The following is a 26,644-nucleotide window of genomic DNA, read 5'->3' on the forward strand; positions in this document are numbered from 1 at the left end:
ACCAAAGAACATTCATGTACAAAACACAGAATATAATGCGGAGAAAGTCATGTCCTAGCAATGTGTATGATGGCTGTGTTACGGAGTCCTGTGAGGTTTGGTGTGGTGAGACCTATTATTCTGGCAGCTATGGTTGTTATTGCACATAAATTGACACAGAATGACGGTGATCTAAAAACACTTCCGTGACATTCAAATAATCAGTGAGTATTTTATTCTTCATTTCTCTATTGAACATAAATTCAGATATCATTGTTTTATTTCATTTCAGCTAAAAAAGCATCTTGGATGGATTTTTTTGGATGAGTGGACGTTTATGAATTTTCCTTTCCATTTGAAAATAACGTTTTTTTTCTGTAGATATTACACCAAATGTTTTGCATGTAAGTGATTGAATCCTTTTTTATTTTGGCTGATTTCATGCTCCCATCCTGTGCCTCTACAATATGCTTGAGGTTTGAGCATTAAAATAATTTCCCTTCTCTTCAGGGAACTGCTTAGAAGAGAGAAGAGAGAGAGATTAATCCTGTTGGTGTTAATCAATAATTAACACAGCAAAGGCCAAGCAGCAACACCCCGCTGCTTTCAGTGGTGGGAGAGAAATCTTCAAAAAAAACAAAAAAACCCACACCATCCATGCACAGCTTTTCATTGGAGGTCTCTCCATATGCACGTGTTGTTTGATGCAGAAACTCACCGGAAAGACATCTTACTGTTAAAACCTTTCAGCCTCAGCTCAATCTTATTGTTGGAATATGTTTTTTTTAACAGCTACACTTTAGGGAGATAAACTGACAACATGTTGTTGTGCAGCTAATAACTTCACAAGAAATGTGCGCTGAGTCATTTGGTCTCATGAGGTAATTTAAAAAAAAAGGAAGCATATCTGGGAGTTGGATGAATAAATGAAGCTACTCTTAATAATTTATTGATTTAATCAAAGGATTAGTTAGCATTATGTGAAAGGATCTTAGTTAAATGCTTTTCTTTTTATGAAAGTTGTCTGAAGTCAGTGATCAGGATCTGCACTAAAGTAAAGGTAGGTCCTGAACAGCTATGCAAGGAAACCGGAAGGATTTTGTCAGTATTTGTGCTGATTGTCCTCTCATGAAGGAAACCTAATTCAGCATCTTTTCTGCAGACATTCTGCAAGAATCCACACAGGCGTCCCTCCTCCATCATCCCTCTCTGAGTTTCAGGTACGACGCTCGCTCTGTTATAAATCTGGCTGTGTTTTAAGCAGCGCAGCACTGAGAGGTTTGGAGTCACTGTTAAGTAGATTCATGCTCCTCCACTGAGCCACAGACTCCTCTGGTGCTGTAACTGATTCATTCTGGAGTTCAGAGAGGTTTGTAAAACACAATATGAAGGCGTGTTGCATTTTCTTGTCATGAATCCATTTTCTTGTTAAGTGCTGTGATTGATCTGTTATACAGTATAACAAGATTGGATGGGATTGACCCTCATTAAGGTCATAGTACTGATTACTTAGGGTTTTGTTTATAGCTATAACTTATTTATGAAGTACCAAGTGCTTTCTTGCAGAGCCGTCATATGGAAAATGCATCACCGGGCAGAATGAAGTTGCAGAACAGAAGACGCGTTTGTCCATGGGTGCAACATTAGCATGCTGATGCTAGCATGTAGCTCCAGCGTCACTGGGTTTACATTCCTAGAGCTATTACCATGGCAACAGATGGTCTGTGGTTTCTTGAGAGAGCTCTCTGAGTTTGTGGTCAAGTCATGCATGTGTCAGAATGCAAGTGCACCAGTATTTCCCAGAAAAGGAAGCCAGACTTTGAGTCAGAGAAGTAATAAAAAAATTTTTTTGGAGGAACATGTTGCTTCACATTTGACATTGAATTTGGCTTCTCTGACACTGTTGATTCTTCTCCTGAAATTAGCAAAACAACTGGTGCAATTTATCAATTAGAGCTTAAGTCCCAAATTAAAGATTTCATTTAAGTTTTGGTTCAGAAATGTACAGTTTTGGATTTTTCATATATTTATAATTGATTACCACAGTTCAGTTACACATTCAGTTCAGGAATATGTCTTGTGTGTTGAAGCATTTTGACTCATTTCACAACAAAAAGTAGCACAAGCCTTTGATTGAAAGTGCAACTCTATTCATGTAAGAAGCTGCTGACGGCTTCAGAGCGTGACTGACAGCAGTGACATCTCTTTTTATCTTTCTGACGTGATTGATAACAGAAGGAGGAGCAGAACACCACTTCCTGATTGGCATGTTGATAGTGACACTGATCATGTATCCTCAAACAAACCCTTGTCTGTTTTTGAAGCTGGACTGTCTACTGTATCTCCACTTCTTTCCTTCCCTTTCTTCCTCCTCTCTTCCACTGTGGCTGATGGATCATCCATTTTTAATGTCGCTTTGTGTTTTATCGTTTTGTGCTCATAGAGGATGAAGGAAACACCAGGGAACTGTTTGCTCTCGTCTCCATCCTTGTATGCAGCAAACTTTAGAATCATTACATGTATTCAATCTTTTTCTCTTATCTAAGCAAACTTTTTTTTTTTTTTGGTGTCCGCAAAATGTCAAACAATGTGTTTTTCCACCATTTTGCATGTACTTTGGATTCTACTTGTATGACAGAGTTACGGTTAAGTCTTATATCCAAGGGAAGGCACCAGGAGGAATGGTACCTGGTATTAAACATTTCTAATACCCATGCTTCTCTTAGCTGAGATTGCTTAGTTTGATGCACCCTCTTTGTTCCAGATTAGTAAAAAATAGCTGAAGCTTCTGTTGTTGAGATTACAGATTTGCTAAGTGTTGAGTTCTGCTTTATTACCCCGCAGAGGTGTCCTGGCTTCACTCAGACTCACCGTTCAGTCAGAGGCACAGGGAGGTTCTTGTGAGGCGATCAGAGCTGCTGGTTAATCACCGTCCTCCCTGTGAAATAAAGTGCAGTGTAAGACGTGCTTCCTCTCAGCTGAGTCAATTAGAGTCTTATGATCCTCGCTCTAAATATATCACATTTAGCTGCAGGACAAACAGGCCTCAGACTAAAACTCACCAGAGACATGAACACTCGACACAACTGCATTCCTTTGCTTCTTAGATCTCCACTAACGCATGTTCACGAGAACGCAGGTTACCAAAATCAGAGGAGGCTTTTGATGATGCGTGTGTCGCTGATGATGATCTCGCTTTGCACTCCTGCATCTTTGCTTCTCAAAATAGAATTCTGATTCTGGCAGAGCTTTATTAAAACCTTTATTTGTAATGTGACTTATTACAGTAGATGAAGTGTGTTTACATTAGAACGATGAAGTATCTCTCCTCATATAGATCACAGACTGCTCTGTCTCTTTCTGATTCATCTTCACTGTGTTTGTTTGACAACTTTCATTAAATCAACCTTGAAATATAACTCAAGATTTCACCTGTTTTAAAGCAGCTGAGTCGTGTTGGTTAGCTTGATAGCTTGATTTTCATTCAGTATCAAAATGACAGAACCCAACGAAAGAAAACAAAGAGTATCGTGCTTTTCAGCAGGCAGTGTGTGTCTGTCACAGTGAACTGGAGCAGGAGGGGCGGAGCGAGCGGATGCTGTGCATGCGTGTGTGTGTGTTTCTGTGTGTGTGAACCTGAGATCAGCACAGAAGTGGATTTAGAGGAGAACTGACCAGTCACCCATCGGGCCGAACATGCTGTAATATTGCCTGATATGAGTCACCAGCTGGTCAGTCGATACAGCTCTATAAAATAGTTCCATCAACTTCCTACTGATGTGCAGGAGAACATCGAAGTCCCTTCGCTAGTTCTCATGAGTTGTATGGCTGATAAATCAATTGAATAAACCTCGAGGCTTACGTTTGTCTCTTCATGTGGGATTTCTTTTGCGTTCTCAGACATAAAAATGTAGACTCTCCTTCCCACCCGTCTTTCAAACTCCCACAAACACACACACACACAAATGTACACACACACACACACACACACACACACACACACACACACACACACACACACACACACACACACACACACACACACGCACGCAAGTGCGCACATAGTTACTATTTTTCCAGAGAGTTCTGCTCCTTTTAAGACGACCCTGCTGACCACTCCCATCACTCAACAGTGGATAGAAGACACATTTCTTCATGTTGTCTCTGTGACATCTCCGAGCTGTGTCTTTCTGTACCTGGACGTCTGCTCACATGCGTCCCTGTCTTCTTTGTTCCAGGCTCATTGCGCTCATCACTATGACTGATGGGGATTATGACTACCTTATAAAGCTCCTTGCCCTGGGGGACTCCGGCGTGGGGAAGACTACCTTCCTGTACCGATACACAGACAACAAGTTCAACCCCAAGTTCATCACCACAGTCGGCATTGACTTCAGGGAAAAGAGAGTGGTGAGTTTAATCATGAGGGATCAAAAAATGGAAGATGGGACCCTGTTTCATGTAAGGTTGTTTTTGATTCTGTAACATGGTACCACATGTTTTAAAAGCATGCCACCTGAATAGCACCAGAGCTTCATTGCTGCAGTTTGGAAAATGTATTGTTTTTATTTTCTGGTATTCAAGCTAATGTCTGCACACTGAATTGCACATACACATGGTCTAAAATCTATAAGCTTTGCCAGCATATTTGTGCAGTATGGACATCAAGTGTTGCCCAGGATTTATTTTTGTTGCCCAGGTATCATAACTGTTATCTGTGTAATGGGATTTTTGATCAAATTATTTATTTACATTTACAGTTTTGAAAGAAAGCCCTTCTTTCTTGTGTTGAAATATTTCTGTGTTTGTCTGACCGTGGATAGGCTAATTAAGTTTTTTTTTTTTTTTTAAAGAAGACAAGAAGTATTTGGGGGGACCGAATAGTGTCAGGATCAGGAGTCGAACCCACAACTAATAAGACATGGACTGGAGCTTCTGTATGTGGAGGGCGGGATCTATCAACTGAGATTAACCAGTGCGGCAAGAAGTTGTTGTTTTTTTGTAAAACAACTCCCAGATCCTCACCTTACACACAGGTGATGCAGGCTTGGTTACCATAGTTACCGTGTCCTTTGCACAGACACTTTCTTTGAGCCTAACTGATCACACAAGAGTCTGCAGGTCAGCTCTGCTCCGTGTTTGTCGGCTCCCTCAGCGGCTGAGATGAGTCACAGTGTGTTTAAGGTGGGAAGGCGGGTCAGAGCTGGGTCGGATCAAACGAGAACCTGCGATGAAATGTCAGCGAAGAAACGGCTTTGTCATCACATTTTACACAGAACATCATGTGGAGTCGGTCTAATATTTGCTATCATGAAATAATGTTCTATTTTCTCTATTTTTGTTCAGTCTGAACAAAATCTTGATCATGATAAGAAATAACATGAAAACACATTTAAGAAAGGTGTATTTTCATTTTATCATTTATTTATTTCTTCTCTGTAAAATCTGTGTTTGAATCTGTAAAATGTCTACTCATATAAATCCTAAAATGTCATCAGACATGAAGGACTCATGCTGGATTCTCTGACATCAACGCTCTGCCCTTTGGAGTAACTAAACAAGTGTTGCCTGTACATCAGTTTGAACAATTTACTGTATAAACATTATTTGTGTTCGCCTACTTGTTGACTCATCTGGCTTGTTGTGGTATTACAGTATTGATCTGTTTATCCCAGTTTAACAGTCGAGCTAATGATCTGCCTGTTAAAGCTTCACGCAACAATGATTGTTGTTGATTTATCATTGCTCAAAAAGCGACGTGAAGTTCCTCCTCTAACTGACACCTCGTCACATGCATTGAGGGTTTCATCCTTCGGCTGTTAAAACATTTACTGTTGTTGCTGAGGTCTAAGGATAAAAACATCCAATCAACTGAGGTAAGGTTAGCTTAATCAGGAAGTGGGCGGGGCGTTTAGTCACCTTGATGCCTTTGAGCTTTCGTACGTTGGAGATACTGGTGATGCAGCTGATATCCAGACACTCTGGATGACGGATGACTCATACATCGATTCTTTTTCTGTTCCTCCTGTTGGTGTTGGTGTGTGTGTGTGTGTGTGTGTGTGTGTGTGTGTGTGTGTGTGTGTGTGTGTGTGTGTGTGTGTGTGTGTGTGTGTGTGTGTGTGTGTGTGTGTGTGTGTGTGTGTGTGTGTGTGTGTGTGTGTGTGTGTGTGTGTGTGTGTGTGTGTGTGTGTGTGTGTGTGTGTGTGTGTGTGTGTGTGTGTGTGTGTGTGTGTGTGTGTGTGTGTGTGTGTGTGTGTGTGTGTGTGTGTGTGTGTGTGTGTGTTCCGTCCTGAAGCAGACGTGTGATCACAGCTGTGGTTTAGTGTTGTCATTGGTTCTTGGTCTTTCTGGAACATGATGCAGAGTCAGATTATGCAGGCTAAAGTCTTTTGACTCCTCACTCTGTTATTTATTGTATCGCTGTCAACACATTCATTTGGTAATTGTCGCCAGTGCTTTCTGAAACACTGCTTTGATTTTTGGCATTCACATTTTCGAATCTCGCCTTACTTTCAAATTTAAAGTTTTCTGACACCACCTCGCTGATCCTCTGTATGATGAAGGTGCTGAGCCCCGTCAGTACCAGGCAGAGGAAAGATGCAAACAGAGCAGGACGACTTTGGGGGCTTGTTTGCATCTGTATGTTATTAGCGCTGTATGGGAATTAGACTTCAACAAAGAGCAGATAGTCGTAGCAAATGATGTGCAATTTTTTTTAGCACAGCTGGAAAAATCTTTTCATAGTAAATCAGGCCCTCAGTGTGCTGTCTCTTAAACTCGGCAGAGGCAGCTTTGGTCCCAGTTGAGGGACAGTCCTTAATACTGCACAAATGTGCCTGACCACCAGCGTATGTGGAGTTGTTTGATTAAATCCTCCATGGGAGGACAGAGATCCAACCAAGCATTCAGACGACCCATTTGTTGTTAGATCACTTAGGATGGATGCTCATGCAAGATGTGAGCAGCCTCTTTGATTCTAAAAACTCTCTGGAATCAGATACGAGGATGCCATTGTTTCGGTAAGAGTTGTTTGCAGGTGTTTTCATGTATACAATTAAACCGTGTGGACTGCACATCCAGTCTGAAATGCTGTGGAGTCCTCCAGGCCCCCCGACCACGTCAGGAGACGGAGCTGGTGGGCAGTGATTTCCCTTTAAAAGGACGTCAGAGGGAGTGACAGTGTCTCATGTGGGAGAGTCAGAGGTGTGAATGACGCCTGAGGCTTCCTGCAGAGACACAAACACAAGCTGCTGCATCCCACCACAGTTTATTATAACAGAGTCATGATCACTGCACAGATCTGTGTGTTAGTCGGCCATGCAGAGCTATTTACAACAATGATACTGTGTTCATTAAAAATGCAGGATTTGCTTCCACAGATTCATATAGAGAGGTGTTGCTTCAACTTAAATGCTGTTGTGGAGGCTGCAGCTGAATATTGCAGCTTTTCGCTGAGAGGACCGTCTAAGACATTTGGGGGGACGCCAAAGATCTCACAAGGCTTGTCCGGCTCTGAGGATGTCAAAATAAGATTTGCAAACATTTACTTATAAAAACACATTTACTAGAAAATGATAGCAAATAGCCTAAGACCCTGTCTACCTCATTAATATCAATTAAAATATATAATGCTGCTCTCGGTAAAATACAAGCAGCTATGAGGTGACTGTTAAGAGGACACACATTTATTGTACACGTTTGTTTATTTTGCATTGTTAAGTCTGCAGTAACTCTTCTCTCTCCTCAGATGTACACACAGACCAACCCCAGTGGGGCGGCCACGGGGAAAACCTTCAAAGTTCATCTTCAGCTCTGGGACACAGCTGGACAGGAGAGGTGGGCTGATCCAAACATCCCTCATGTCATGTTGGGTGTCTTTACTTAAACTCGTCAGATTCTTCACGGCAAAATAATCTTCAAGGTCTGTTGAGTGGATGCTTGGTTGATAAGCAAAAATGTTGTTTCTCCCACTCCGTCGACTTTTAAATTCACGCCGTCTTACGAAACTACGGTCACTCATCTCTCCGTGGTGGATTTAGCTGGAGGATTCCAGTGAAGTCAAATCCATTTTCAAGCGAATGCTTAAAATCGTGTGCACCATCCTGGGTGGTGCAAAAAGTAAGTTTGGCAACAGAATCTATGTGGATCCGTGTGTTTTCATTTCCTTGACAATATGGGAACTATCAATCATGTGTTGGCGTGTGTGGTCTTTAGTTTGAAACGACCTTGATCTGTTGAATCAGTTTTCTAAAGGTCTGACTCATCGCAGAGTGAGTCAGTGTTTGTTGCATCATTTTTTCAACTTAAGCGCAGTGTAACGGAAAAACTGCTCCTCATGATCCTTTTAATCAAAGTTTTATAATCAACCTGCACGATGGCTCCCTCAGACTGTTTGCTGTGGAAACACCCCAGATAGATCTCTTTATGCCAAGTCTTTGCATGTTACATATTTGCTCGTTAAGCCTCGTAGGAAGTGTTTTCACCAGCGTCACACTCAGAAGCTGAGCACGTCAGGGCACATACAAATGAACTGGGATGTACACTAAGTGTTAGGGACACAAGCGGCCGCACACTCCACCTTCTCATCTTCCACACCATCGTCATCAAAGGTTTGAGCCAATCACAGCCACGGCTCACCGCACAGTTGGGACAGACAGTCAAGTAGAAGAAACTTTGAGTTTTCCACTTGTTTTTGTTCACGTTCGCACAAAATCTAAAAGCTAACATTAGCTATCAATGCAGAGTGTTGGAGCTGCAGAAAATGCTAAATGGACTTGAGCTTGTGTTGTATTCAGCACTTTTATGCTGCAGGTCAAACCTACCCGTTTAGACCCATCCACACGCTCATATCAGGGTAGCTGCTATGTAAAGTCAGTAGACCCATTCATACACGTGCATACACCACGCACGAAGCAGCCGGAGCGACTTGGGGTGAAGTGCCGTGCACAAGGACACATCAGACTCTGCTGCAGGAGCTGGGGATCAAACCCCCAACCAGAGGGGGATAGCATGATTTCATGACATTAGAACTAGTTATGAATCAGAACGTAGTGCACTATTAAAATTTGGTAATACGTGAATGTGATGTGGAAACGAGTATATTTTGTTGCACATGAATTAAAAATTGAGTTTTTGATGAAGTAGGAGGTATTTTTCTTATCGTGATACATTTAAAGCAGAACTTTTCATTAAATCATGTCGGTCTTTTAACGTAACTTCTGTCTTCGATGTGTGTGCTTTTAGGTTTCGCAGCCTGACAACGGCGTTCTTCAGGGACGCCATGGGGTTCCTGTTGATGTTTGATCTCACCAGCCAGCAGAGTTTTCTCAACGTCAGAAACTGGATGAGTATGTTGTCGAACTACACATTTTTGAACTTGGGTTCATCTTCTGAATATGATATATAGAACATAAATTTTAAGGGCGTCGTGGTTTCTGTGCTCGCCTGAGGCTGTAGTCCTCTCAGCAGGTGACCTGGGTTCAAACCCGACCTGTGGCTTCTTTCCCTCATCATCTCACTCTGTCCCTGATTTCCACAAAATCTCTGCAGGAGACATTAATTGTATTTAAACATAACTGACAGAAGGTGTTATCAGGGTGAAGACGATATATTTGACTTTACTTTTAGAGTTAGCATAAAGAGTGAAACTTGCTACACTTTGAGAGGTTAGGGCAAACATTTGACAGAAAAGGAGCCGTCACAGCAGCTCTTCACCAACCAATAAGTTCTGAACTCAACATAAACATGGGGAAAGGCTTCACCTACCCTTTTTGTGACGGTCAGAGATTACAATGATTCCACATAAAATAAAACATTTATCTGAACAGTTAATCATTAGGGATGCAAAATACACATTTGCTTATAAAATTAATTTACGTATCTGAAAACTTTCAGCGCCTTAACCTATGGAAGTGATCCTAGCAGCATTATGATACCTTGAATCTGGCACACACCCCAGTCTAGTGCTGATGAAGTGCTCATGATAAAAGCATATGTATGCATCTGTAGGAAAATTGTATGCAGAGTTTTTTATTTTCAGCCTACGACCCTGGATACACGTTTCACCTTCACAATGAGCTGTGCGAAGAGGACGATTTCCTGGATAACTTTTCATATTTTGTACATGTTTGCATGGAATTTTTTTGTGACGATTTGATGTCGGCGTTTCTTTTTTTTTTTCAGGCCAGCTACAGGCCAACGCCTACTGTGAGAATCCAGATATCGTGTTGGTAGGAAACAAGGCGGACCTGGCCGACCAGCGGGAGGTTCAGGAGAAACAGGCCAAAGAGCTGGCTGATAAATACGGGTAGGTTTGTTCCCTCTCAGCTGTCACTTCAAACACCCTGACTGCTGCAAGAGCTTATTTTATGATCGGACGGATAACTTTTGTTCATCATCTTAAGTTTTTCTCTTTTTTTAAAACATCTTACCTCAATGCAGTCTGACTGCTCTTGTCTTTGTGCAACATTTGACTTTTAAAAAATGTCTCCTCTTGTTGCTTTCTGATAAGACAAATCACAAATTGTTTCCTGGTGTCTTTGCAGCCAGCTAAGCAGGTCTGACCTGGCTTGTCCTGATGTTGCCTAGCAACAACAATTCTGCACAAGGAAGTATTTATCTCCCTTTTAACCCTGGAAAAACTAAGAAGACTTGTGTTTAAATTTGAATTACACATAAAGGAGACCCATCTATTGTCCTAAGTACAGCCTATACAGAAGTTTTTTTTTATGTTTATGTTAATTTTTGCTTTCATTTAGGTCTAACAGAAAAATAAACCGGACTAGATTTGCATGAAAATTATGCCTTCCCTATACCAGAACAATATGTAATGTGTGATAACATACTTCAATATTATAATAACCATATGAAGTGCCTTAAGTGAATGAAAATTAAAGATGTCCCTCCTGACTCTAAAATCCATCCAGAAAACGTTATTTTTTTCACCAGTGAATTGACACCCTTTAATCTGACAGAAGCTGATATTTAGCTCGAGCTTGTGGTTCAGCTGAGATTGTGTTTATATTGTGCAGCCTTACTAAGATTAGCCTCGGCGTAACGGGCTAAAACAATCCAAAGTGTTCCAAAAATCTCTTTTTTTTTTGTTGCTCACAGGATCCCTTACTTCGAGACGAGTGCAGCGACAGGTGCAGAGGTGGACAAGTCGGTGATAACGCTGCTGGACCTGGTCATGAAGAGGATGGAGCAGTGCGTTGACAAACCACCAGCAGAGTCAGCCAATGGGAACGGGGCCACAAAGCTCACTGATTCGCAGTCCACTGAGAAGAAATGTGCATGCTAGATCAAGAGGTGATTCAGGAAAACAACCAGTCCTCCTCTGTCCTTTTGACTCGCCACATTCCCACCTTCGATTGATTTGTTTTTCTTTTATTGCACATCGTTCCCTCTCTTTTCTCTGTAACTAACCACAAACCATCCTCTGCTCTTTTCTTTTTCGTTTCTCTCTTCTCCTGTCAAACTGTCTGCCACCCTCTAGTGGACATTTAAGGTGATACATTCTCAGCCTGTCTGCCTTTGAGCTCCTTAAGGAGGAAATTGGAACAGAAGGGCGAACGTTTCTTCACTGTCAGACACATAATGTGCCTCGTTAAAACACGCAACCTGGGAATCACGCTCTGCAAGCTCCCATTTCTTTTCTCAAAAGTGGCTTGAGTGATGTGAAGTGATTAAAAATGGCTTAAATAGGTGTTTAAATCTTATCTTTTTCAACTCTCTAAAGTCTTATTTGTGTGTCAAATTGTAACGGATTATTGATTTTGCTGCCTTTTTAGGACATCATTGGATGACAGGCTAATCTGGGCAGCACAGAGTTTAACATCAGGCCGTGTGTTTGTCAAAAATGAAGTCGTAATTGTCTCCTAAAACTTTTCCTTATTGATCAGGCTGAGCAGTGACCAATAAAAAAACAGAAATCTCCCCATTTACTTCTGTTTCGGATGCTGTACCCATTTTTTTGTTTGATCTACACCAAGCTGTTTTGTGTTGTTGGCAGATTGGAGACGTAAAGAGTCCAAAAAGGCACCAAAGTCCGTTTGGTGTCATGATGGAGGTCTTTGACATCCGAGTGATTGTCGCTTTTCTCCGCCTATTATGTTTCTTTTTAACATGCAGTGTTTGATAATATAATCAGTGATTTTTGTCATTAATTTAATTTCAACGTTGGGTAGATTTAAAGGTATAATAATGTATTTAGCATTAGTAGCAATGAGCTAAGTGTCACAGACAAAACAAGAGTTTATCACATTTATGCAAGTAGCTTACTTTCTTTATTATTAGCAACATTTATTTTAATTTAAGATCAACGCTATTGAGCAAACATGATTTCTGTTGGTATTCATTTATAGAAAAAAAAAACACTTGAAAAATGTCTCAAAGGTCTTTAGCAACCTGTTTCCACTTTTTTTTTTGGAGTGAAGACATTATTTTTGTTGCTTTATAATGACAACCTCTATTCTTTTGTTTCTCTTCATACTACGGTCATAGAGTTGGTGTTTGCTCATGCTATGCTAATGCTTTGAATCTGAATTCCCGACCTTTGACACCATCTGTCAACAACACGCTGGTCTTAGCTGAGGTAGCCTAGCCAGCTAACCTCTGGTTTTGTGCATTAGAGTGTAAATGTAAAATCTTTGATTATCAACAACTTTTTGGAAAAGTTGACAATTTCTCACACCACACAGACATCTGGTGCTTTTCTTCAGTTTTTGTTCCTATTTCCTGTTGCCACACATTTAATAACTTCAGCTAGCTCTTTGTTAGCAGGCTGGTTTGTCAGACGTGCATGATGTAAAGCTAACTGTCCATTAAACCTTCATGATGGTACCCAACTGGAGTCCAATTAGGATAACGTTTTTACAATTCATATTGTAAGACAAATATGGGTACAGCATTAAAGAAGCGATGCGATGGAGGACTAAAAGCTATCATGTATCATTATTGTATGTGTGTCCACTCCATGTGGTTTCACTGACCTACTGCCTTGGCTTTTAAAGCGTTGTTACACTCTGGTGAAAACAGATACTTCATCTGTTTGGGAGTATGAGATACATCTGCTGAGATATCTGCTGCCCTGGAGGTGCAAAGTCACGTAAACTTGCAAATGGAAGATTTTTAATTCATTAATAACAATAATAACAAAAAGATGGCTTCTTTACCATGAAAACAAAATGGCATAATTAATATGCAAACAGACATTTCAGATGTGTCAGGTGGGTGATGTCATCTTTTCCGGGCAGCCAATAGCAGACGATGTCTCATCTCTTTGTTACAGGTAATCAGACAGTGACATGTTGCTTTAAGGCCCCATATATGACCAGTGTTGTTCACATATAAAGTGACCATTTATTTGTATTAAAAGAAATCTATTATTTGTTTTGTCATATTTTAGGTGTATTCTTTATATATCACTCTTTTTTTCTCTCTTTTTTCAAGTTTCCATGTCTATAAAAGAAAGTTATCCCCCACCCAAAGAAAACAAACAAACAGTCATCCACACAAATTAAAAATGTGATGCACCTCTAAAGAAAGTATGTACCCCGTGTGTTCCTCACACTCAGTACACTGCTTGAGGCGTCGTGCAGGTGTCCAGGTTGTTGCCAGAATCGGCCCGCTGACACCTTCTCCCTCAGCTACAGCACCTCTGGGTGCTTTGTTAAAATTCCTGCTGCTCCTGTAGACGTCCGGCTGGCAGCGCTTTCACCTTGTGCCCTCAGCAGAGAATCCTTATCTCCTTAACCTTTTTAACAACATGCAAAATGAAGTGGACACTCCTTTGAAAGGCAATGGCCGTCTGCCTTTGTGATTGGTTTCAGTTCAACCTAAAACCCAAGTACAATAATGACGTGTCTGAATCTTCAGCTTCTGGCCTCTCGCTCTTTAGTTTGCATCACATTTTGTAAAGTTTAACTAGACAAAGTGTAGTTTAAACGCCCTTAAAGCGCTACACTAATAATGAATATATGAATACATTGTTTGAATGAGACACAGAAAATAATAAAACGTTGATTAATAATTATGAATGGTTTGAATAGAGCCCTTGTCAGATCTGTGGACCAAGCATGTTTTTTGTTTTTTTTGCTGAACACTACATTGTTTTTTTGCTTATGAAATCATGATTCAGTTGTTGCTCGGTTCAGCGTAAAAGGCTCTGTTGTTGTTTTTACGATGATGCCGTGCTAGAGCACAGCTCAACATCAGTTTGGAAATGTCCTTAGACTACAAAAAACAATCCAACGTAACTGTTTATTAAGGTTTGATTCAGTTTGGTTTCAAAGATGATGTTTCCTAACACTGAGTATGACCTTGATCTGCCTTATGTCACCAAACATTTTCAGCCAACACGAGGTGCAGCGTAAACGGGAGGATTTTTTTTTTCTTTCCAAATGTTGGCAGATTATTCATCATTTCGTCCTTCTGTTTACCCAACATTTCCAACCTAAAGCTGCAGCATTTCATAAAGATTACAATATCATACCATTTGATTGTTTAAATGATGCTTTCATGACTTTTATCAGTGCAGTATTGTGCTCTCTGGGTCCTTAAAAAAACAACACTGGAGAGCTTTGACTTCACCTGGGTGTCACCTATACAGTATGTTTGATCTGCCAGTGTGCCAAATAAAACAGATAACAACAAAGTGTAGTTTTTTTAACAAACCCAACCCTCATTCTGCTGAGAAAAACTACATTAGCAACGAGTTGTTGTTGTTGTTTAACAGCCAAGCAGAGTCCTCTGACAACAGCTGATTTCAGTGCCATATTCAACGCCCACTGCTGTTAATACGCTGATTACAATGAAACAAGGAGATGGCTCACATTGTCACAGCCTCTGCCAGTTTTCTTTTTAATGTCCTCAGATCATGCTTTATGTTTAAGATTTGTTTTCATGGTTTCCCAGGTCACTAATTTTACATAAAATATGTAAGTATTACTTCAATAGCAGGTCATGCTATTCTGTTTGTTCATCGAAGCAAGCGATATGTCAGTCATAAGATATCTTTAACACTTTGACCTTAACGTTGGTTGAAGCTGCGTGGCGGAAATTGAAACTCTTGATGACTTTTTGGGACAGTGACGCAGAAGCGGAGAAGTGTCGGCATCACCTTATAAACGTTGAGTGTTGCATAGAAAGTAAACATTTTCCATCACTGCATATAAAAAAATAGCTCTCTTGTTGGTAGATGACCAGTATTACCAGCTCATGGCTGACTTTGTTGTTATGTGGGCAGGTATTAGTGGAAATGTTTCCTTAGTTTCCTACAAAAGGGGATTACCAAGACTCTAAAAACAAAACAAGGAGCTAAAAGAGGATAAAATACTGTACAGCGATGTATAATTCCCATGCAGGTACATTTTCTCCCGTCATCTTTTTACATCGTCCAATCAGATTATGACTTCGTACACCATCAGGCTGCGATAATGTGTTGGAATTTTGAGGATTTGTAATATGACATTTGTCAGTTTCATGATATCCCAAGACCACAGGATTGCAGATACGTTGAACTTGGAAGTTGCAAGATAACAGATAAAGCTCAATTTGTGAATGCTTTATTTAAATTCTTTTTTTTTTTTTTTTTGCAATGACATGGAAAAAAAGATGAAACAGAAATCAGTCCTTAAGCTCTACCTTACAGCTCAGATTAAGTGAGCCAAAGAAAACAAATAGCAAAAAGCGATTTTCCGTTTTTATGGAGCTGCAGAGTTGCAATAAACGCATCGCAAAGGTCTGAATTTATTGCGATAAATAAAAATAAATTATTTCATAGCAACAAGCAAAATGTGAATGATTCCATGCTCACTCAGCATGTATTCATTTGACCCATCAGAGGGAGGGCTTGGGAATAATGACCCTTCTTTAACATCATTTTGATGTAGTAAATTTGGTGCCAGTTTGGATATGAAGGAAGGACATCTTGGAAACATCAGTGCTGTGTGACATCTGACAAAGAATAGAGAGTAAAACCGAGTTACATGCACTCATAAATTTTGTTTATTCATTGCACCTATTTTTGTTAACGACAGTGTTATCACATGCATTCCTTGTATCTTGCAGGCCGACTTTAACACACTGGGTCTAATTTTCAAATCTCTGATCATGGACGTCCATTTTCCTTTCTATCTCAAACTGATGCCTTTTAATTGCGACAATCTTCCGAACCAATTTGTCCTCTTTATCGAGACTTTCATACGTTGCTCATTTTCGCCCCCTAGAATTGATTTTGAGTTTATCATCTGATGCCTCTTGAACTCACATTTGCTGACATTACATTGATTTTCGCTTCCTCGTGTCATGTTTTCCTTGAAGCACCTATCCAACAAGTCCTGAATGATTTTTGGTCGTGTTTGAATTTACTTTGAAAGTTTACAGGATTTGAAGAGACAGTGTCGTGCCTGTTCTTAACTCTTCTGTCTGATCTTCTATAAAAGTTTGTGAGCTACTGGATATTTTAATGCATTATTGATTATAGATTTTAAAGCAGAGACAAAAAGACACCAGAAATCAAGATGTTGTTTTGTGTGCCAGATATATAACAAAATAATGACTCAATCCAAGTACCTCTAAGAGTTTTTATTTTTGGAAATCCTCTGTGTGGAGTTCTCTCTGATGCTTGCGGTTTGTACTCGTTCTTCTTCTGATTTCACTGTGTGTTTTGATGCCTGTGTGTGTTTGTTGCACCGTCAGCATGTTTGACACATTGAGAATGAAATGACCTGCGATGTGTTTCATGTTTCTAATGTCCGAGCTGCAAATAAATTTGTGTTTGTTTTATCCTCGGTTCGTTCTTCTTTGGGATGTTTGCTTTGATGCAGATAGTGGCAGCTGTGTGGATTTATCAAAGGACAAAAAGATTGAATTTAACTGAAAAAAAATATGTTCAAGATAGATTTTAAAAAACATAGACTTCGATCATAGACTGTACATTTAATGGGATGGAGCAACAGCTGCCTAGAAGTGAAGCCAAAATAAAGAGTCATAAGCCCTGTCTCCTCCATGTTAACTTTAAAGTTAAAACATGTTGAATATTTGTTTATGAAACCCACCATGTGTGCTCCAACAGGTTGTTTGGAAATTTTCCCTTCATGACATCACAAAAGGCAGTAGCCCCTCCCCCAAGTGGGTGACACTCCCACAGCTAGGTGTTTGTTTTGCCCTCTGAGTCTGCCTTCTCACCATAGACCAGGGGAGTCAAACTCCAGTCCTGGAGGGCCGGCTACCTCAGACTGTTAGATGTCTCCCTGCTCCAACGCAGCTGAATCCAATGAGTGACTCGTTATCAGGCTTCTGCAGAGCTTGATGACAACACATTGGTTTAAAGCAGGTGTGTTGGAGCAGGGAGACATCTAAAAGTCTCGGGTATCTGGCCCTTGAGGACTGGAGTTGGGCACCCCTGTCATACACTATTGGACATGGAGTGAGAAAGCCCAAGCCCTTCCAGAGAGGGGCGTGCTCAAATATAGCTCATTTACATTTAAAGCTACAGACACACGAGAACAGCCTGTTCAGAGCAGGGCTGAAATACAGGGGTTTATAGGCATGATCAGATACATCAGAACTTCATACATGTCTTTTGAGGAGCTCTGAGACTTATTTAAACTGGTTGGAAAGAATTATAATAGGTGACCTTTAATAATTTCCGATCTCCCAAAACAACTGACTAACCCAGAGATCACAGTTTCCAGTGATAATGAGTTCAAAGTGTATTGGTACATGTTTTATTAAGATTGGTTGGCAAAAGAAAAAAGTAGACTAAAGACACTACATCCAGAATTTACAGTGGAGAAGAGTTTATTTCCATTGTGTTGAAACTTCTCACCAAAACAGAGAACTTGAACAACAAAAATAAATACCCGAGAACAGCAGAGCCAGCAGAATGAAGTGTAGTTACAAAAATAAGTCAGTGTATTCTATTTCTTTTTACATGTGTGTGGACACTGTTAACCTCCTCCGTTGTGAAAAAAAAAAGACACCAGTTACGCTCTGCAGCAATTCTACTCCCCAAACAGCTGAATTATAAAAACCTGTCTATAAACACAAATGTAAGATTTATGCTCCTGTTTCCAAAAAAAAAAGCCAAGTACACCAACCAATGTAAACATAGAACAACATCTTTACCTTAAAAGTAGCTTAATGTGTTTTCGAGAGCCTTTGATGAAGCATGCTGAACAGAGCTGGGCTTATCAGTATTTATGAACTTTTTCAGAATCAGTGAATATCCATTGGTTTGAATTAAACAGCCCAGCTCTGTTTCCCTCTCTGTGCACCTAGTTATCTAATTACAAGAGCAAGCAGACCATTAAATAAGACAACTGCATAGCCTGAAAGCTGTCTCTTAATGTCGTTTTGTTCACTTCATCACTTTACATTGACACATATCTTTGATCCAAACTGCAGTAAGAAGGTGGTTTCATACTTCTGAGAGCTAAAACGTCCTAATTTGCATAATTTACAGCTTAACAAAGACGCACAAACGCAAAGTGGTGAGTTGCATTTCCTTTCCTGTCGCCGTCTTTGCTGACAAAACAATCCTTTCTTGAACAGATATACTGTAAGTGGAAGGCACAGTGAGTTTAAATAATACAGCAGCCAACCCTCTAAAATACCTTAAACTAAACTCTAAAATTATGCAGGTTTTTTTTACCCCTCAAACATCTCAAGTACAGAACATGGAAACATTTTAGAATTCGACTGGAATTTCTTCTTTTGTCTCATGGTTTTGGTGGCAGGTTTAAAAAAAATCATCACCATTTCAACACATCCTAACTGCACTGTTGTCTGTTCCATGAGCTGAAGTGTGATTCTTTAGACTTTACTGATTTGGACTGGTGTTTGTTCCTCCGGTGGCTTCTCTTCATCTTCGTCGTCGACACTCAGGTCCAATCTCAAATTGTCCAGAGTCTGACGGATGGTCAGAGTGTCCATACGCCTGTGACAGAGGGACATGTTGTGTAAATACAGACCAAGAAAGTCACTGCTGTGAACTGAACAAGAGGCAAGTAAGAAACAATTTAGTACTCAGGTTAGGTTTTGGACCAAAGTGGGTGAAAAATAAAGTTTTAGCAATTGACTTTTTTTTATTGCTTTTTGACTCACATAATATCTTTACTTTTTCTCAGTCATAAAAACACTAGGGGAAACTATTCAGATCTTACTTCTCACCTGTCTCTATGGGGCTGGAGTAGGTGTCTGGGTATTTAAACAAGAGTAATACTGTGTCAAAGCACATCATGGAGTATAGTGTGCATCAGCTCACGTACTTTGTCTGCATGTGCTGGTCGAGCAGCTGCCTCTGCAGCCGCGCACTCGTCTCCCTCTCCTCTGCCAGCTCTCTCTGGGTGTGGCGGTGCTGCGTCTCCTTCCTGCTCGCCTCCTCTTCGGCCTCGTTCAGCTGACGCTTCAGAGAGCGGATCCTCTGAGTCATCTGAAGGAGCAATCACAGAGTTTGAGCACAAGGATGTAACAATACCTCATGATACAATTAAATCCATACAACACAGGGACGATTCAAATCGATGAGACAAATAACATTGTCAATACTCTTTTTAACCAGCAGGGGGCACTACCGCCTTTTGAATTCTCTTGTTTTACTATACATCAGTGACGCTTTTCATAAAAAATGCATTGTATTTTCTATAACTATAAAACCTCACAATTAAAATGGATTACTTTAATGAACAGAGAAAATAACCAGAATAAACTGAGCATTGTTGTTGTCAGAGAATTGTGCCAGCACACACTTTTATAGTTTATTAAATAGTAGATCATGTCTAAAACGTTGACAAATAAAGCACATTCTACTGATTCAAAAAGCTAACAGCAGAATTATTGTTTTTCATCTGTGGCTATATCTATAATGTTTATTAAGCTGTTTTATTTAAGTCAATAACTGAAGATCTGATTTAAATAAGAATGCGTCCAAGCAGATTAGTTTTTTTATTATGCTGCCATCGTGTGGGCAGAGCATGTGAGTACTTGTGTACCAGTTCTATCTGCTCATTGGATATCCTGTGTTCCTCCTCCATCTGGTCGCTGATCTCATTGATTCTCCTCTCCAGTTTGCTGACGGTGTTGGCCAGAACTGCTTTGTTCCTGCAATAAAACACAAACACATGATTCCACGACTGGATCGAGCAAAAACAGAATCATGACTATACTACTGTCTGTAACATGTGTGACATTTGTATTAATCGTCAACGTTCCCTTTTTTCCCCAAGTCATTTCCTGTCCTGGTCCTGACTAAATGATCCGAGCTACAGGTGTGAAGACAGCTTAGCTATACAAACAGAGAAGAAGACGATTTGCATGTGACTGACCTTTCCTCGGTCCTCAGAACGTTCTCCAGCTCTTTGACTCGGCTCTCCGCCCTGGAGATGACGTCCTCCTGAACTCGAGAGCTTTGAAGCTCCTCAATCTCCAGATGCAGCTCACGCAACTACAGACCGATTAAGAGACAACCTTGATTTAGGATTGGATCTTGCAGACTGGATTATTGTTGTTAATCTAGTTTCATTTTTATAAGCTTCAACAAAGTTTTTTTTATAATTTTTTCACAAATGCACCTGTCTCTCCATGGAGATCTTATCAGTCTCCAGTGTATCCTTCAGATCTTTCTCTTGAATCAGCTTCAACTGCAGCTGCTCTGTCTGATGGAAAAATGCAGACATGTCTCAAGAACAAGTCAACAAACAGTCTGGTTAATGCAATGGATGGTGAATTTAGTTTAAAAAAAACCCTTCCATTTCCACTGTGATTACCTGTTCGATGGCTCTCTTGTGCTTGGCGGCCCACCTCAGCTCGCTGTCATGCAGCTCCTCCACATCAGTCTCCAGGTCGATCAACTTCTCCTGAAAAAAGACGAGGTGAAAACAGAATTAGAACCTCTTCCAACCAACTAAATTCACTTCATTCCCAGCAGCCCGTGATCTGAGGTCACTTTGCTCGATGACAACTGTCAGCAGAACACATTCAGGTTATTTAGAAATGGGACAGATTAACTATCTTCAGAAATAGCAACGTGATGAACATTTGGGATTATGGAATTAGTGAGCTGATTGCTAAACAGGATTTGCATAATTAATGCCTCATTAACCCCAAACTCTTATGATTTGCATGACTGATTAATTCAAGTGGACATCTCAGTTTTAAACATTGGGTCATGGATGTTGTCCCTCTGTGAATCTAATACGACAACTTATTTAAAGCATATCATGACATTTTCTCTTGTTATACTAACTATGACAGTTCTGACATAAATTCTCCTTTTACCATCTGCAACCACCTTTTTTTTTATTTGACAAGATATTAACACTTGTACAATTGTTTGTTCTTTTTGTTGTGTTGTTTTGCCTTTGAGTGCTCAAGGATTTACCTGGGCCTGTTTGAGTTGTTTGGCTAGGTCTTCTTTGGCCTGGTTGGTGGTCTGCAGCTCCATGTGGAGGTCATCCACGGTCCTCTCCGCCTGCTTACACTGCAGCTGGATCCTCTCTCTCAGCTGGATCTCCTCCTCCAGTGTGCGCTCCTTATCAATGAGTTTACCAGAGACCTGCACACACACACGAAAAAAGTATAAAAGTGCCCAAAGTATTCCCCGCTGTTTGAAGCTTTAAATCTTTGAACTTTGTTTAACTTGTACAACAGCATTAACGCCACAAGAGAGTTGCAAACGTGTGTGGTACTGTATACAATAGATGGAAATTTATTTAACATACCTCTCCCTGTAGTTTGTTGACAAGTGACTGCAGTTTCTGCAGCTCCTGCTCCTTCTCAAGCAGAGTCTCCTCCAGCTCCTCCACCCTCAGTTGAACATCGTCACGTAGCTTCTGCTGAAGGTTCAGCTCTGTTGTAGCCTGTGTGGACACCAGCAGGGCCTCAGCCAGCTGGAAACACACACACAACAATGTTAACATTGGAAGGTTCTTACACACAGCAGCAGACATTTTGACCTTGGTCTTTGTCCACAATTAACATGCAGTAACTTTCTGTCTGCTTGCCACACATTTGATTTAAAAATTAAAAAGGGAGGTCAGTGGAAAAGAAGATACAATGCGCAGTCTATACAAAAATGTGTGCAGAGTTTAATATAAAAGAAACTGTTATTTAAAGACACCCAATTAGACTCTTCAGATAATAGGGCAGGATATGATGCAGTACAATTATATGCACTACAATGCACTTTGTCCCTGAGAGGAACATACTGTAACAGAGCATCATGTCTATGGTCATATAATTGGATATTATTTGGGTTTATATTTTCAGGTTTTCTTGTCATTCATAAATACTGTACATCATCTTAATGTAATTCCTGCTCATCAACCTCAACCAAAAATTGTAACCTTTATAAATTGCATTGGTCTCTGTCAGGCCTGTAAAGGTTAAATATACGTCTCTGTCTGCATACCTCTGTCTCCAGTCTGAGGATGGTGCTGTTGAGTTCTGTAGTCTTCTTGTTTTTGGTGCCTTGGTCGACCTCCAGCTCCTCCAGCTGCCTCTCTGCCTGCCACAACTTCTCACTAAGAGTCTGTGAGTGCTGTGTCTCCTTATCCAGGCTCTCCTGAACACATCACATCACAACACAAAACAACGTAGAGTTCAGAGCTCTAGATCCTTAATCATAATCATACCGCCAAAATATATTGAAAAGAATAAAATACTTTGAATACTACTGCTTTTCTCACAGTGAAAGATAAATTAGTCCCAGAATTTATGAGTGTGTATTATTGTTGGGGAAATAAATCAACACTGTTGCTTTTTATTGAGCTCCAAAGTGCAAGAAGGTAACAAAAGGAAAATGAGCCTGAAACATAGGGAGCTTTTGGATGCAGTTATGGAAGCAGCTAGATTAGCCTAAACATTTTCAGGTCACTCGAGGGGCTTCATCTTACTCTGCATTACTCTTAGCTGTTTACTTGTGCTACTCGCTACTGCGCAGAACTATCCCATATCATGCAGAAAGGTCATTTTGCCAACAGTTCTCCGATGGATTACCCTCCTTCACAACAATCTCAAAGACAAAGAAATCCCTTACAATATTAAATCATTTAATGACCACTTTACAATAGCTAGGATAAGTTTGAATGCAGTCAATCGTCTGTTTTGTCTCTCTGTGTCTTAGTTTAGGTTTTTTTCAACTCAGTGTACCTCAGCATCCTTGAGTCTGTTTTGGAGTGACTGCTGGAGAAAATTGAAGGCGTACTCCTGGGTGTTGGCCTCCACCATCACCTCCCGAGCCTCCTTTACTTCAATCTGTATAAATCATGAAAACAGTCTGTCATGCAAAAATACAGACAACTTTCGTAACATTATATCCCTTTAGCCATCCAAACCTCAATCCATCCATCCAAACATCCATCCATCATAACATCCATCAAGACACCAACCATCCACCCATCCATCAAACATCCATCCATCCAAACATCTGTCCATCCACCAAAACATATGTCCAAACATTCATCCATCCATCCATCCATCCATCAAAACACCAACCATCCATCCATCCATCCATCAAAACATCTGTCCAAACAACGATCCATTTATCTGCTCACACCTCCATCTCTCTGAATCTCACGGCCATGGATTGTTTCTCTTTGTCCATCTCTATCATCTGCTCTCTCAGCCTCTTCATCTCATTGTTCAGTTGAGTGTTGTTCCTCAGCAGGTTCTCGTTGTTCACCAGCAGGTTACGCATCTCTAACCTTTAAAGGAAGCAAGGTCGTTAGATGGCTTGTGTTACGTTCCTTTATAAAATAAATAAGACCAATCCGATTAACAGCAACAGCGATAGTAAATAAAAAAGGAACCAAAAGGACAAGTATAATAAAAAAAATATCCAACCTGATCTGGTTTCTTTCCTTATCCATCTCCACGCTCTCTGCCTCCAGGAACTGGTTGCGCTGGAGAAAGTAACAAATAGCTATGATTAAATGGGCCACAAATGTTTGAACCATCTAGAAGAAGACAATATGGCTCAACACCTCCTTATACTGCAGCTGTTTAATAACAAGAAACCATGTATATGAAACATCTACAGTTAATGTCTTAGCTCCATTTCTCTTACCATCAGTACACTCCAACAACTATCAGGCATCTGCAACTTTGTGCTTGTGTTAAGACACAAAAACCTTAAATCCGCCAAAAGTGGCGAGATGAGGCTTACCCTCTGACAGGCTTCCAGCTCCTTGGTTAACTCCTCTATGAAGTCTTTTCTATTGGGGGCTCCTCCCAGAGTGGCAGAGCGCAAGCTGTAGTGGGTTGGGTGGGTTGTCATCATCTGTGGCTGCTGCTGCTGCTGCAATACAAATAGAATAATATGAACATAAAAATGAACCACAAGTACCACAGCATGTTCATTAGCTTTTTTTTTATCCATAATTTACACAGAAAATGTCTATTTTCAATCCAGCTCAATTTTTCAACATCTGTCTGTATTGGTTGTGATACAAAAAAAAGAAATTGCCTCTATTTTTGTTGCAAGAGTGTCTTTAAGTGTAACTCTGAGCAGGGTAACGTACAGGGCTGTTGATCTCGGTCCTCCTCTTTAACAGGGAGTCGTAGGCAGAGAATCGTGGGCGGGGGCTGTTGTGGGTGGGCGTTGGCAGGCCCACTGGACTGGTGCTGCGACTGTTGAAGCTGTACAGGTTCATCTCAGAGGTGGCAGGAGACAGTCCAGTCTGGACAAAGAGGCATAGATGAGGATCAAACACCTTCTGGATTGTGCTGCAAGCTCGCAAGTGTTCATGTTTTTCAAGCTTTTCAATCCTCCTGAGCTTTTCACTGAATCTGTAAGACCTAATCAGTGATGCTGGAAATACATTCCACCCTCTCACAGAGGTTTGGTTCTCATTTATTCATTTGTTGATTGACGTTTTCTTTTTTCATTTCTGAAGTTTGTGTGACATGAAGAGTATGTCTAACACCGAAACACTGAGGGATCAAAAGCAACTAAAAAGGGGCACATAAACATGAAGGGCTTATAAAACAGTAACGGAATGATAAAAACCTTGAACTCAGACATGCGGTTTGCAGGGTTGTAATCCATGGAAGTGGAGTACGGACTGTTGAATACCCTGGGAGTGTTTTCAAAGATGCCCACCTGAAAAAAAAAAGATGAATCACAAGGAAGAAAAAGAAACAAAAGAAACAAATACAAATAAACAAAGAAATAAATCAAATTGCAGACTGAAGAATAACTCAGGTGCAGATTGAGTCACATTTGTCAGTGTGGATTGCTAAAATGAAATTAACAAAGAAAATGTTGTAAATCGTGTAAAACAAGGATACATACAACTTACACATAACTATCACATTCATCTGAATTTATATTAGCTGTAACTTTGATTTCCTTTAGCAAAATCATTTTTCTAATGGAAGTAATAATAGTAGTAGTAAACTTCCCTAAGTGGACATGTTTTATCTTGACTGGGATGTTTTTGCAGTGCATAAACAAAAAGAGGAAATGCATTTTGTCCATCAGATGGCGCTGTTTTATTAGCGTCTGTGTGTTTCTGGAATCACAGATAACAATCATATTATCGTCATAAAACTGTCTCTAATCTGCCTGATCCCATTCACACACGATCACCTCACCCACCCTGTCAGACGAATTGTCCCAGTCCCGAGTGGGGAGGCACTCCAGAGACCCTCGGAAGTTGTTCTTCCCCAGCCGGGATGGCTCCCAGCGGGTCAGCTTGGAGCCGTTCTCCCCAATCAGCCCGCCTCCTCCCGGACCATCTGCATCCCTGCCGCCCACCCCGTTGGTCTTTATCTCGTTGTTGAGGAACAGCTGATATTTCGGGTTCTGGCTTTTTGACACGGGCTTCGGTGTGGTGGGCTCGTCCTCTGATGGGCTCTCTGGCTGCTTGTTTGTATCGAATTCAGACTCCTGGAGGAAACGGGCAGAAAGGAGGGGAAGAGGAATGAAATAAACATGGATGACATAAACAAGACACACACCTGCAAGAGGGGGGAGAAAAATTAGGAGGATTTCACTGATCATCGATTTGGGTTGTTATCTAGAGAAGATAAAAAAAAAACAAATTAACAAAGAGTGAAAAGTTACAAATGGTCAAATTAAAGGTCTCAATTAAAGACGGCAAAAGATTCAGATTTACAGAGAATAAATCCAGCTGGAAGAAGAGATACTGTGTGGATTAGCTCGACAACAATTTCATGAATCAATGAAAATAAAATGACTGTCCTCATCAACTATTTGCTGACTGGAGTTTCATTACAGCGGCAGTTCGGTATTTTCTGGCCACTAGATGGCAGAATAACTTCACTTTATGATTTAAAACACACCATTTCTCACCATGCAAATTTTCTGACAGAAACTTATGCTGACAGAGCGTAAGAATGCACTTAAGTTCTGTCCAAATCATTCTCATGCACTTATGAACAACACTGTCATAACGTGAGGGCTCTTCTTGCTGTATTAGATCAAAGATGAATAATGCAACATGAGATGCAGGAAAAGGAATCAAAGAAACCTGGGAGTTTTGAGGCCATTTAGATTAGTGTGATTAAAAGAGCACGGGCTGTAAAATCTTGTCATCGAGTCTTTATCCAGATTGAGAAGGGTGCTTCAACCATGCATGGAGACACGTTTCAGCGGCTGCAGTGCCATGCTGTGGTGCCGTCCTCATGCACATCAGAACGA

The 26,644-nt window shown here is 40.5% G+C and overlaps 2 protein-coding genes across 6 annotated transcripts in view; one reads left to right on the forward strand and one right to left on the reverse strand.

Annotated features, from left to right (window-relative positions):
* Positions 1-16,764, forward strand: part of LOC306837522 (ras-related protein Rab-27B-like) — a 49,517-nt gene extending 32,753 nt beyond the window's left edge. For 2 of the 3 annotated variants that reach the window (XM_079365255.1, XM_079365256.1), the window contains 5 exons: positions 4,218-4,389; positions 7,727-7,815; positions 9,223-9,326; positions 10,162-10,285; positions 11,092-14,052. In XM_079365255.1, coding sequence (XP_079221381.1) covers positions 4,237-4,389; positions 7,727-7,815; positions 9,223-9,326; positions 10,162-10,285; positions 11,092-11,278 — 657 coding nt within the window. In that variant the 5' untranslated portion in view covers positions 4,218-4,236 and the 3' untranslated portion in view covers positions 11,279-14,052. Of the gene's footprint in view, positions 1-4,217; positions 4,390-7,726; positions 7,816-9,222; positions 9,327-10,161; positions 10,286-11,091 lie in introns of all 3 variants that reach the window. The other variant, XM_079365254.1, reaches the window with a different exon arrangement.
* Positions 16,765-17,763: 999 nt separating this feature from the next.
* LOC306837022 (uncharacterized protein) overlaps positions 17,764-26,644 on the reverse strand; it is a 57,306-nt gene continuing 48,425 nt past the window's right edge. For all 3 annotated transcript variants that reach the window (XM_079364454.1, XM_079364455.1, XM_079364456.1), the window contains 16 exons: positions 25,580-25,870; positions 24,989-25,081; positions 24,501-24,659; positions 24,146-24,277; positions 23,824-23,882; positions 23,537-23,684; positions 23,131-23,235; positions 22,391-22,543; positions 21,702-21,869; positions 21,362-21,535; positions 20,748-20,837; positions 20,553-20,636; positions 20,307-20,425; positions 19,974-20,082; positions 19,251-19,414; positions 17,764-18,919 (listed from right to left, as the gene is read on the reverse strand). In XM_079364454.1, coding sequence (XP_079220580.1) covers positions 18,796-18,919; positions 19,251-19,414; positions 19,974-20,082; positions 20,307-20,425; positions 20,553-20,636; positions 20,748-20,837; positions 21,362-21,535; positions 21,702-21,869; positions 22,391-22,543; positions 23,131-23,235; positions 23,537-23,684; positions 23,824-23,882; positions 24,146-24,277; positions 24,501-24,659; positions 24,989-25,081; positions 25,580-25,870 — 2,172 coding nt within the window. In that variant the 3' untranslated portion in view covers positions 17,764-18,795. The remainder of the gene's footprint in view (positions 18,920-19,250; positions 19,415-19,973; positions 20,083-20,306; positions 20,426-20,552; positions 20,637-20,747; positions 20,838-21,361; positions 21,536-21,701; positions 21,870-22,390; positions 22,544-23,130; positions 23,236-23,536; positions 23,685-23,823; positions 23,883-24,145; positions 24,278-24,500; positions 24,660-24,988; positions 25,082-25,579; positions 25,871-26,644) is intronic.

Source organism: Symphodus melops (genome assembly GCF_947650265.1).
Source record: "Symphodus melops genome assembly, chromosome: 16".
NCBI lineage: Eukaryota > Metazoa > Chordata > Actinopteri > Labriformes > Labridae > Symphodus > Symphodus melops.